Below are 12,087 nucleotides of genomic sequence, written 5' to 3'. Positions count from 1 at the left end.
AATCCATTTAAAAAAAAATTGGCTATTTTATCCTAATAGACTAAGAAATAACGATGATGTCCAGGAAGAGGATAGGTCCTCAACATAAGAGCAGTATAACAACTGGCACCCCCTCAGAAGAGCTGTGTCGTGACTATTGGAAGTACACAGTCTCTGGAGCCAAAACTCTACATCTCCATACAGTGCGGTAGAAGTTGTTTTCAACTACTGTAGCTCAGCTTCGATTCACTTACATAGTTACATAGTTACATAGTTTATAAGGCTGAAAAAAGACAAGCGTCCATCCAGTTCAGCCTATTTCTTGTGCACTGCAGCTATTCCGCAGCGTTGATCCAGGGGAAGGCAATAAAAAAACATGCGGTATAGGCCAATTTACATCATTGAGGAAAAATTCACTTCCCGACACCAATCTGGCAGTCAGATTAAATCCCTGGATTAATTAACTAAGCATAAGATGTAATTTTATTGTTCTCAAGAAAGATCACTTAAAGATCAACCACTACACAGTCGCCTGAGATGAGTTATTTGGCTATTTGTGGCACCAGTAACAGTTTATCGATGGGGGTGTAGGGTGATGGACCCCACTAATCTGATACTGATGACCTATCCCAATGATAGGTCACCAATGTCTCAGTTCTGGTCTTGATGAGGGGGCAGGGTGGAGTGTGAGGCTCCTTATTTATTAAGAGGTGCACACCTCTTAATAAAAAAAGTCACGGTGCAAAGTGGTGTGTGCCTCTGAGTGCACCTCACCACAGTAGAGTAGAGTAGAGTAGCGATGGCTGCAGCTCATCATGAATATGACGAGCGGGGTTCGCCATGCTCTGTCACCTCCCCGCTAGGCCATGGCCCCTCCTCCCACCCCAGCTATGCGTACTCTGTTGGAGCTGGCTAAAAACAGCATGAAAACGCCAAAAGTCACACATGTTTTGCTCGAACTTGCATTGCAAAAAAATTGTGCGACTTTTTAAAGTTTTTAAAGCCACGATTCTAGCAGAAAAGCTTTCATAAATCGGGCCCTATGGGCCTCATATATCAAAACTGGTAAAAGAGAAAATTTGACTTTGTTGCCCTTATCAACCAACTATAGAGGACAATTCATTATTTTAAGCAGCTCTGGTAAAATTAAATCTACATTGTGATTGGTTATTATACACCTAAAACTTTTTCTTTTAACAATTTTGACAAATCTGCCTTACTATGTATCTAATATATGCAATCTAGTAACAAATTTCAAAGTAATTATTGCAAGCACTTTAAAAGTACCTGAATCCCTGTAAATTTGTTGGCTTATTTATCATGCCTATGTAAGAATATTGTTATCAATAATAGGAAAATATGATATTATAATAAAAGTTTTAGACTTACAATGTTTGCAACATTCGATGAATTCCCCTCAGGTGAGGCTTCTTGATATATATCCTTTAATTGAGGATAATTTAGAGGCTGCACAATACTGAAGTCTTGTTGATCCATGACTGGGGGTAAATTATTTTGGTAACTCTGCACCTGGGATCCTGGGGGAACCATCCTGACCTCCATGTATTTTAAGGTCCCGTCTGTGTTCAGGTACAGAGCCGGCTGATACTGATCTGTGTAGGATTTGGATTGGGATCCACCAAGAATACAGCAACTACTGCTGTAATCATAACTGTCCTTCCTCAGACATTTCACCAATAATATCATGAAAGTGACAAGTGACACTAAGCTGATGGCCACTAGGGAGATGATTAGATACAGAGTCATATCTGATGGGGGTTTGGAATTGGTCAGGAAGTCTCCAGATTTCGGTCTTTCCACTATAACCTCATCCGCTATACTGACAAGTACAGTCACTGTGGTGGATAATGGAGGAGTCCCCTGATCACTGATAGAAATGACAAGTTGTTGCTCCATGTTCTCGGTCTCCTGTAATTCTCTTACAGTTCTCACCTCTCCTGTGAGCTTAGACACTTGAAAGAATGAGTAATTGATGGGGTCAATGAGAGTAAACACCAGCCAGGCATTGTGACCAGAGTCCAGATCCACTGCAGACAGTTTAGTCACCAGATATCCAGCACTTGTAGACTTGGGAATCCTCTCTTGAACAATGAGGTCCTCAGAGTGCTTTGGATACAGCAGAGAGGGGGGATTGTCATTTGTATCCAGAATGAAGATGAAGACGGGGACAGTGGAAGATAACTGTGGAGATCCTGAGTCCTCTACGTTTATGGTGATTTGTAAAACCTGAATCTGCTCATAGTCAAAGGATCGCTGAGCATATATATTCCCATCATTAGAATGAATGTACACAAAGGAGGAGACAGAGGAGCCGTCAATCTGACTCTCCACTATGGAGTAAACCACATCAGAATTAACCCCGTCATCTAGGTCAGTAGCAGATACTGTACATAGAAGATTCCCGGGGTCACTGTTCTCCTTAATGAAAGCATTATAAGTAGACTGTGTGAACACTGGAGCATTATCATTAATATCTGACACCCCGAGGGTGATGCTTATTTTACTGTATAGAGGAGGAGACCCTAAATCAGAGGCTGTCAGCTCTATGGTGTATTGGGGGGTTTCCTCTCTATCCAGATTCCCATCTACAACCAAAGAATAGCGATTTTGATTAGATCTGATTTTAAAAGGCACATTTGGTGATACATTAATTTTTATTTCTCCATTCTTTCCAGAATCCTCATCTTTTACATTAATGAATCCTACAACTGATCCTATTGGAGCATTTTCTGGAATATCATTAGTCACAGTGGAAAATGTAATTTCTGGGGGATTATCATTAACATCTTCCACTTCTACTTGAACTATGCAGTTTCCCTCTAAAATGGGAATGCCTTTGTCTTCTGCCTTAATAGACAATTCATAAAAATTCACCACTTCAAAATCCACATGCCCATTAATATGAATCTCTCCAGTTTTGTCATTTAACGCAAATAATCTTTTTGCAGATTTAGATGTGTGATCATCGAAGGAAAACTGTATTTCACCATTTGCTCCGTCATCCTGATCTGTCGCATTTAGTGTTAATATCACATTTTTCAGTGGTAGATTTTCCCTAATGCTGATTTTATAAACCGACTGATTGAAGACTGGAGGATTATCATTAACATCTAATACAACGATTGTTATTCTGCAGGTCCCTGATCTGGCCGGTTCTCCTCCATCAATAGCTGTGAGAATCAGGTTATGTTCTTGTTTTTCTTCTCTATCTAAAACCTTTTCTAGTATCAGCTGAGGGATGAGCGTTCCATCCTTACGACTCTTCACAGACAATGAGAAATAAGGATTTGTATTCAGTGTATACTGACTGACACCATTCACACCGACATCTAAATCCTCTGCAATCAATAATGGAAACCGAGCACCAGGAATTGTGAACACTTCTGTAATCTTTACAATACGATCTTTAGATGAGAATGTGGGAGAATTATCATTAATATCCAGAATCTCTATTTCTAGAGTAAAAAGCTCCACAGGATCCTCAGCCACAACCTCTATCTGCAGTAAACAGCTGGGACTAGATCCACACAGGCTCTCCCTATCAATCCTGTCCTTCACAACCAGCCCTCCATTTGCCTGATTTACACTGAAATATCTTTGGTGTTTCTCAGATCTCAGATGTATCCTGCGCTGAGAGATCTCTGCACGTTTTATCCCCAGATCCTGAGCTACATTTCCTACCAATGTCCCCGGCTCAGACTCCTCAACAATAGAATAACGAAGCTGCCCAGAGACCCAGCCCCAGCTACAAAGGAGAAAGGAGCAGACTACTTGCCATTTCCAGCACAGACAAAAGCCTCTGATGTCCATATCTTATGTGATTGTCTTGATATTTGATGTCATGTAGATCCTGTGTAATCCAAGCTGCATGAGGATCATGAGTTTATCTGTCCATATTCCCTAAAAGATAATCCATCTGAAGAAAACACAGATCCACACGGCTCTCATCAGAGGTGCAGCTCTTCTTTGTGTGAGAGACGGTGGGAGGGTGAATCACTGAGCCAGGGGGAGGAGAGCGCAGGGCTGACATGAGCACATTCTCTGCTATAGACTAAGGAATCTACTGGATGACAAGTCTACCCTCTAGTGGTCGTTAGTGTTAAATACAGATAAAAAGCTGAAGGAGAGAAAAATTCTAGAAACAATGGAAAACACTGGAAATTTCCACTATATAGTTGAACTTTATGTAATTGTTCCAGAGCTGTACTTAATAAGATTTAAATCATATTTAATGTAAGTCAATAATTATGGAGTAAACTGTGAATTATCAAACTCAAATAGCAGTCTTTCGTAGTTATATTCTTAGGACATCTTTGCTATGTCTTTACCTAATGTATTATAAATGTACATTAGTTTTATTAAAACAGTATTCTACAGAATACTAACATTTGAACTTTGAATACTAAACTGTAGTATGTAGAATAAATATATAACAAATATTCAGTATATGTCAAGCATTGCGTGATAGATCAAGAGATAATGTAAATAATGGGAAAAATCACATAGATCTTTAAGAGACCAAGAAATGAAGATGTATATGGTCAAGACTAAACTAATTATATGCTTGTTATATCCAAGTAAAGCAGGGTCCCATTCCGACATTTGGGGTCTTATGGTGACTTTTTATATCCCTGCTAGCTTTATCTACATCACATGATTATAATGTCTAGTAAATTGTAGGCACATGAATTGAATATAAGTCATCTTGACTAATAAAATAATAGGGTAGAACTATAGAAATGAGCGACTGCTACTTGAAGTCACTTTATTACCCTCCTGATATACACTTCATTACACGTGATTAGTTTCCCTATATTCCCATATACAGTATAACGTTTATAATCAGATTAAACCAATATGCTTCAAAGCTATCCCAGTATATGAAAAACACTAGATGGTGGCCCGATTCTAGAATATGTATGCGGCCGACCGGGCGCGACTAATCAGCGAAGCAGTGTTTAAATGGGTTGTGCACTACTTTAAATTAACCCCCCAATGTATCCCCCGGGGCCCCTAATGAATTTTGTAATTACGTCATGTTGTCAATCCTGCTTGTGACAACATTGCTAACGACGCACAGCCAGCACGTAATTCTCCCGCCTGCAGCCGGATCTTGCTTCCGCTTACATCACGACTATTTGCGGCTGAAGCCAGGGGTCTCCTGTTCCGCGTACCACGGTGAATGAAACGTGACAGAAGTACGTCGCACTGTGACTGACAGAACGTATTCATTAAACGTGACAGAAGTACATCACACTGTGACTGACAAAACATGTTCAGCACGTCATGGGCAGTTGGTGAGTCACATGACCACATTGGCGGAGTCAGCCCTGCTATCTCCCGACTTGTTCTAAAATCCCGTGTCGATGATTGGCCGTGGCCGGACCAATCAGCGACGCGGGATTTCCTGGACGGACAGACAGACGAGATAAGCCGATTATATAGTAGATGAGTTTAACCAGTGGGCAAAGACTTATAAATTAAAGCAAAAATCTTAAAAATGCAAAAACTTAAACCAAAAGTAAGCTTTTCCTTTGTCCAGTCTTTTGAAATCTTTCTATTTTTCACCATTGAAGAATAATAAATGTTAAGGGGTTTGTTCAGTCACCACAAATTTTTCTATTCCTGAAGCCGAACTCCGAAGGGAGAAAGTAAACATTTTTAGTCTAAGGCATAATTGATAAATGTGCCACACTATGTACGTGACAGGCAGTTTGCTGACAGATTGGCAGAGCATTTATGGCAAGAATTTGAAAGTCTCATTTTTGGTCTAATTCTCATAGTTAGGCAAGAATGTACAACAATAATATTACATTAATGATCATATATGGTACATATTTCTAATATACTGGATCGGCCCTGATTCCTGGTATCAAGTAAATATAAAAGTAAAATAGAGTAAATATATTCAGTTCATGAACCACTTTTTATGACTAGACCACCACTGCCATAAAAATAATTATATTTTATCCCTATAGCTCAATGATTCACCAATTAGATATGTAAAAAACAATATTAATAATGGTATCTTAATTTATTTGACGGGAACCTGTCAGTTGACTCATGCTGCCCAAACCAGGGGCAACATGAATTTCCCAGAGGAGCATTGCATGACCTATAAGTCTCTTTACAATTGTACAGTGGGGAAAATAAGTATTTGATACACTGCTGATTTTGCAGGTTCTCCCATCTACTAGAAATGGAGAGGTATATAATTTTTATCGTAGCTACACTTCAATTGTGAAAGTCAGAATTTAAAAATAAAAAACAGAAAATCACATTGTATGATTTTTACATAAGTAGGCTGTGTGCCCACGATGCATTTTTTAAGCATTTCCGCAGCGGCAAAAATGCTGCATAAACGCTTAAAAAACGCATGGTAGAAGGCCAGCCATGTTCCCCAATGATAATCCGCATGTGCTGTGCACATGCTGCTGAAATTTCCGCTGTGGATTATCATTGCGGAAAAAAACGCAGCACTACCAATTATTTTGCGGAAGCGCTGCGTTTTTGCCGCCATTGACTTGCATTGGACCGCATGGATTATGCATCACTGTATATGTAGATGCGCAATCCACACGTTCCAATGTGCGGATGGTATACAGGTCTAGAGGAGAGGAGACTCTCCTCGGGACCCAGGTACCATAGAAACTGTGAAAAAAAGAATAAAATAAAAAATAAAGATTATACTTACCTTCTGGCGGCCCCCGCTGCACTCATCCTTTCATGCCGGCAACTAGCGATGGACTGAAAGACCTGCGCTGACGTCATAGTCATGTGACGGGTCACGCAACGCTGACGTCGGCAGGTCCTTCAGTGTACTGCTGCCGGCAAGTGAGAACGGAGGGAAGCAAGACACCGGGGACCATCAGAGGGTAAGTATATATTTATTTTTTACCATTCTTTTACGGTCACACTATATAAATTCATGCCGGTTGCATGGATTTATATAGTGTGACCAAGTTGACAAGCACTTTCCAAGTGATGCTAAAATCGCTTGGAAAGCGCTTGTCAACCCGCATGCGGAAATGCAAGTGAGGAATGCTTCACTTCCGCATGTCCCTGTCAGGAAAACGCATGTACAATCCGCATGTACAATCCGCATGCGTTTTTTTCTGCCAGGGAGATGCAGAAACGCTCAGGAAAACATCCTGAGCATTTCTGCATCGTGGGCACATAGCCTTATATTGAATTTTCTTGCACGAAATAAGTATTTGATCCCCTACCAACCAGCAAGAATTCTGGCTCACATAGACCTGTTTTTTTTTTCTTTAAGGAGCCCTCCTACACTGCACTCATTGCCTGTATAGAAGACACCTGTCCACATATTCAAGCAATCAGACCCCAACCTCTCCACCATGGCCAAGACCAAAGAGCTGTCTAAGGACACCAGGAACAAAACTGTAGATCTGCACAAAGGCTGGGATTGGCTACAAGACAATAGGCAAGCAGCTTGGTGAGAAGACAACAACTGTTGGCACAATTAGTAGAAAATGGAAGAAACACAAGATGACTGTCAATCTTTCTTTGTCTGGGGCTTCATACAAGATCTCGCCTCGTCGGGTAAGGATGATTCTAAGAAAGGTCATGAATTAGCCCAGAACTGCACTGGAGGACCTGGTCAATGACCTGAAGAGAGCTGGGACTACAGTCTCAAACATTACCATTAGTAACACACTACGCCGTCATGGATTAAAATCCTGCAGAACACGCAAGATCCCCCTGCTCACATCAGCATATGTGCAGGCCCATTTGAAGTTTGCCCATGACCATCTTGATGATCCAGAGGAGGCATGGGAGAAGGTCATGTGGTTAGATGAGGCCAAAATAGAACTTTTTGGTATCAACTCCACTTGCCGCGTTTGGAGGAAGAAGAATGATGATTACAATCACAAGAACACCCTCCCAAAATGTGAAGCATGGTGAGTAAAACATCATATGTTATGATTGATTTTATGCAAAGGGGACAGGATGCCTGCACCGTATTGAAGGGAAGTCATGTATCCAGAGATTTTGGCCAATAACCTCCTTTCCTCAGTAAGAACATTGAAAATGGGTCGTGGCTGGAACTTCCAGCATGACAATGACCCGAAACACACAGCCAGGGCAACTAAGGAGTGGCTCCGTAAAAATAATTTCAAGGTCATGGAGTGCCCTAGCCAGTGTCCAGACCTGAACCCAATAGAGAATCTTTGAAGGGAGCTGAAACTAAATGTTGCCCAGTGAGAGTCCCAAAAACTGAAAGATCTGGAGAAGATCTATAAAGAAGAGTGGGACAAAATCCCTGCTGCAGTGTGTGAAACTTGTCAAGAACTACAGGAAACGTCTGACCTCTGTAATTGCAAACAAAGGTTTCTGTACCAAATATTAAGTTCTGTTCTTCTATTGTATCAAACACTTATTTCATGCAATAAAATGCAAATTATTTATGTAAAAATCAGACAATGTGATTTTCTGTTTTTTTTATGATTCTGTCTCTAACAGTTGAAGTGTACCTACGATAAAAATTACAGACTTCTCATTCTTTGTAGGTGGGAAAACTTGCAAAATTGGCAGTGTATGAAATACTTATTTTCCCCACTGTATGTCTGGCATGTCACTCTCCACAAGGAGAGACAATGCCCCTTGGACCCCAGAAAAATGCCTCTCATAGAACCAAATCAAATCTCATGCTTTGCACTTAGGAGTGGTAACACCCCGAAACACTTGTCTGCACATTGAGACTACAATTTGGCTTTTATCCTAAGTCAAATGGCAAGACTCAGTAACGAGTCGATATTAACCTTTAGGATTGCTACTTCCAATAGGTGGTACTAGAGTTCAAGTTCTCTTCCTCTATGAAGAGGCATTTTGCGTATTCAGATCCTAGCTGCATAATTGCAGCCAGGCAATTTTTTTTTCTGAAATGTATGAATGTTTCAGAGAAAATATATTTTAAAGATCCGGTCAGGGACGATAACCTACGAAACAAAACTAATCCTGCCCCTGGTCGTGGACAGCTTACTTTAGTACTACTTCAGGGGATTGAAAAGTCTCTACAATAGTGAGAAACTTGTCAATCACCTAATGTGGTGTGAGAAAAGCTGGACAGATTTTAAAGGTATATTTAACTGAGAAACACTGGACTATTTCAGTGAAAATTTACACCTGGCTACAATCGAGCCTCCAGGCTTTGATTCATAATGAAAATGGTTTGGACAGCATGAATCAGGTGACAGGTTCCCTTTAAATATCTAATGATACAAACAAAATACTTTAAAATTAAAGAAAACAAATGTAAAAATATTTTCAGCTACAACAGATTAACAGCAAGAAAGGCTGTCATTCTGTAGCAAAAAAAAGTTGACAATTAGCATAGATATCTTAAAAATTATACTACAATGGTTATTAATATTATTATCTCCATTCTATTTCAGGTTTAACATAGCAATTAGTTATTATGTAATTCAATAATAAAATTTAGACTTACATTATTTGGATCATTTAATGAATTCCCCTCAGATGAGGCTTCTTGATATATATCCTTTAATTGAGGATAATTTAAAGGCTGCGCAATACTGAAATCTTGTTGCTCCAGGGCTGGGGGTAAATTGGTTTGGTAACTCTGCCCCTGGGATCCCGGAGGAACCATCCTGACCTCCATGTATTTTAAGGTCCCGTCTGTGTTCAGGTACAGAGCCGGCTGATACTGATCTGTGTAAGATTTGGATTGGGATCCACCAAGAAAACAGCAACTACTGCTATAATCATAACTGTCCTGCCTCAGACATTTCACCAATAATATCATGAAGGTGACAAGTGACACTAAGCTAATGGCCACCAGGGAGATGATTAGATACAGAGTCATATCTGATGGAGGTTTGGAATTGGTCAGGAAGTCTCCAGATTTCGGTCTTTCCACTATAACCTCATCCGCTATACTGACAAGTACAGTCACTGTGGTGGATAATGGAGGAATCCCCTGATCACTGATAGAAATGACAAGTTGTTGCTCCATGTTCTCGGTCTCCTGTAATCCTCTTACAGTTCTCACCTCTCCTGTAAGTTTAGACACTTGAAAGAATGAATAATTGATGGGGTCAATGAGAGTAAACACCAACCAGGCATTGTGACCAGAGTCCAGATCCACTGCAGACAGTTTAGTCACCAGATATCCAGCACTTGTAGACTTGGGAATCCTCTCTTGGACAATGAGGTCCTCAGAGTGCTCTGGATACAGCAAAGAGGGGGGATTGTCATTTGTATCCAGAATGAAGATAAAGACGGGGACAGTGGAAGATAACTGTGGAGTTCCTGAGTCTTCTACTTTTATGGTGATTTGTAAAACCTGGATCTGCTCATAGTCAAAGGATCGCTGAGCATATAAATTCCCATCATTGGAATGAATGTACACAAAGGAGGAGACAGAGGAGCCGTCAATCTGACTCTCAACTATGGAGTAAACCAGATCAGAATTAACCCCCTCATCTAGGTCAGTAGCAGATACTGTACATAGAAGAGTCCCGGGGTCACTGTTCTCCTTAATGAAAGCATTATAAGTAGACTGTGTGAACACTGGAGCATTATCATTAATATCTGACACCCCAAGGGTGACGCTTGTTTTACTGTATAGAGGAGGAGACCCTAAATCAGAGGCTGTCAGCTCTTTGGTGTATTGGGGGGTTACATTTCTATCCAGATTCCCATCTGTGACCAATGCATAACGATTTTTAAGATATTTAATTTTAAAAGGCACATTTGGTGATAAGTCTAATCTTATTTCTCCATTTTTCCCAGAGTCTTTGTCTTTCACATTAATAAATCCCACAATATCACCAGAAGGAGCATTTTCTGGAATATCAGTAGCCACTGAGATAAATGTAATTTCTGGCTGATTGTCATTTACATCTTTTATTTCCACTCGAACCATACAATTACCCTGTAAATTTTGAAATCCTTTGTCTGTGGCCTTAACATATAATTCATAGAAGCTTTGTTCTTCAAAATCCACATGTCCATTAATATAAATCTCCCCATTTTGCTCATTTAAAGAAAATATTTCTCTTGCAGATTTAGATGTATGACCATCAAAGGAAAACTGTATTTCACCATTTGCTCCGTCATCCTGATCTGTCGCATTTAATGTTAATATAACAGTATTTAGAGGGAGATTTTCCCTAATGCTGATTTTATAAACCGACTGATTAAAGACTGGAGGATTATCATTAATATCTAATACAACGATTGTTATTCTGCAGGTCCCTGATCTGGCCGGTTCTCCTCCATCAATAGCTGTGAGAATAAGGTTATGTTCTTGCTTTTCTTCTCTATCTAAAACCTTTTCTAGTATCAGCTGAGGGATGAGCGTTCCATCCTTACGATTCTTCACAGACAATGAGAAATAAGGATTTGTATTCAGTGTATACTGACTGATGCCATTAACACCGGCATCTAAATCCTTAGCAATGTCTAAGGCAAATTGAGCACCAGGACTTGCTAGTAATTCAGTGATTTGAATAATGCGATCATTAGATGAGAATGTGGGAGAATTATCATTAATATCCAGAATCTCTATTTCTAGAGTAAAAAGCTCCACAGGATCCTCAGCCACAACCTCTATCTGCAGTAAACAGCTGGGACTAGATCCACACAGGCTCTCCCTATCAATCCTGTCCTTCACAACCAGCCCTCCATTTGCCTGATTTACACTGAAATGTCTTTGGTATTTCTCAGATCTCAGATGTATCCTGCGCTGAGAGATCTCTGCACGTTTTATCCCCAGATCCTGAGCTACATTTCCTACCAATGTCCCCGGCTCAGACTCCTCAACAATAGAATAACGAAGCTGCCCAGAGACCCAGCCCCAGCTACAAAGGAGAAAGGAGCAGACTACTTGCCATTTCCAGCACTGACAAAAGCCTCTGATGTCCATATCTTATGTGATTGTCTCGATATTTGATGTCATGTAGATCCTGTGTAATCCAAGCTGCATGAGGGTCATGAATTTATCTATCCATATCCCCAAATAGATAATCTGAAGAAAATACAGATCCACACGGCACTCATCAGAGCTGCAGCTTTTCTTTGTGTGAGATACGGTGGGAGGGT

General features: G+C 40.3%; 1 protein-coding gene across 30 annotated transcripts in view; it reads right to left on the bottom strand.

Moving 5' to 3' along the window:
- Positions 1-12,087, bottom strand: part of LOC141164440 (protocadherin gamma-C5-like) — a 533,108-nt gene that overhangs the window by 187,349 nt on the left and 333,672 nt on the right. Inside the window, exon 1 of one of the 30 annotated variants that reach the window (XM_073649705.1) lies at positions 9,470-11,926. The exons of 27 other annotated variants lie outside the window; for them this stretch is intronic. In XM_073649705.1, the coding sequence (XP_073505806.1) occupies positions 9,470-11,911 (2,442 nt within the window). In that variant the 5' untranslated portion in view covers positions 11,912-11,926. Of the gene's footprint in view, positions 1-1,368; positions 3,988-9,469; positions 11,927-12,087 lie in introns of those variants that run through there. 2 more of the 30 variants (XM_073649701.1, XM_073649677.1) reach the window with 2 other exon arrangements.

This window comes from Phyllobates terribilis, unplaced genomic scaffold (genome assembly GCF_046119375.1).
Source record: "Phyllobates terribilis strain yellow unplaced genomic scaffold, ASM4611937v1 Scaffold_10__3_contigs__length_209671492, whole genome shotgun sequence".
In the NCBI taxonomy this organism is placed as follows: Eukaryota; Metazoa; Chordata; class Amphibia; order Anura; family Dendrobatidae; genus Phyllobates; species Phyllobates terribilis.
Note: the sequence above shows the minus strand (reverse complement) of the source record. Positions and strands in the feature narration are given on the sequence as shown.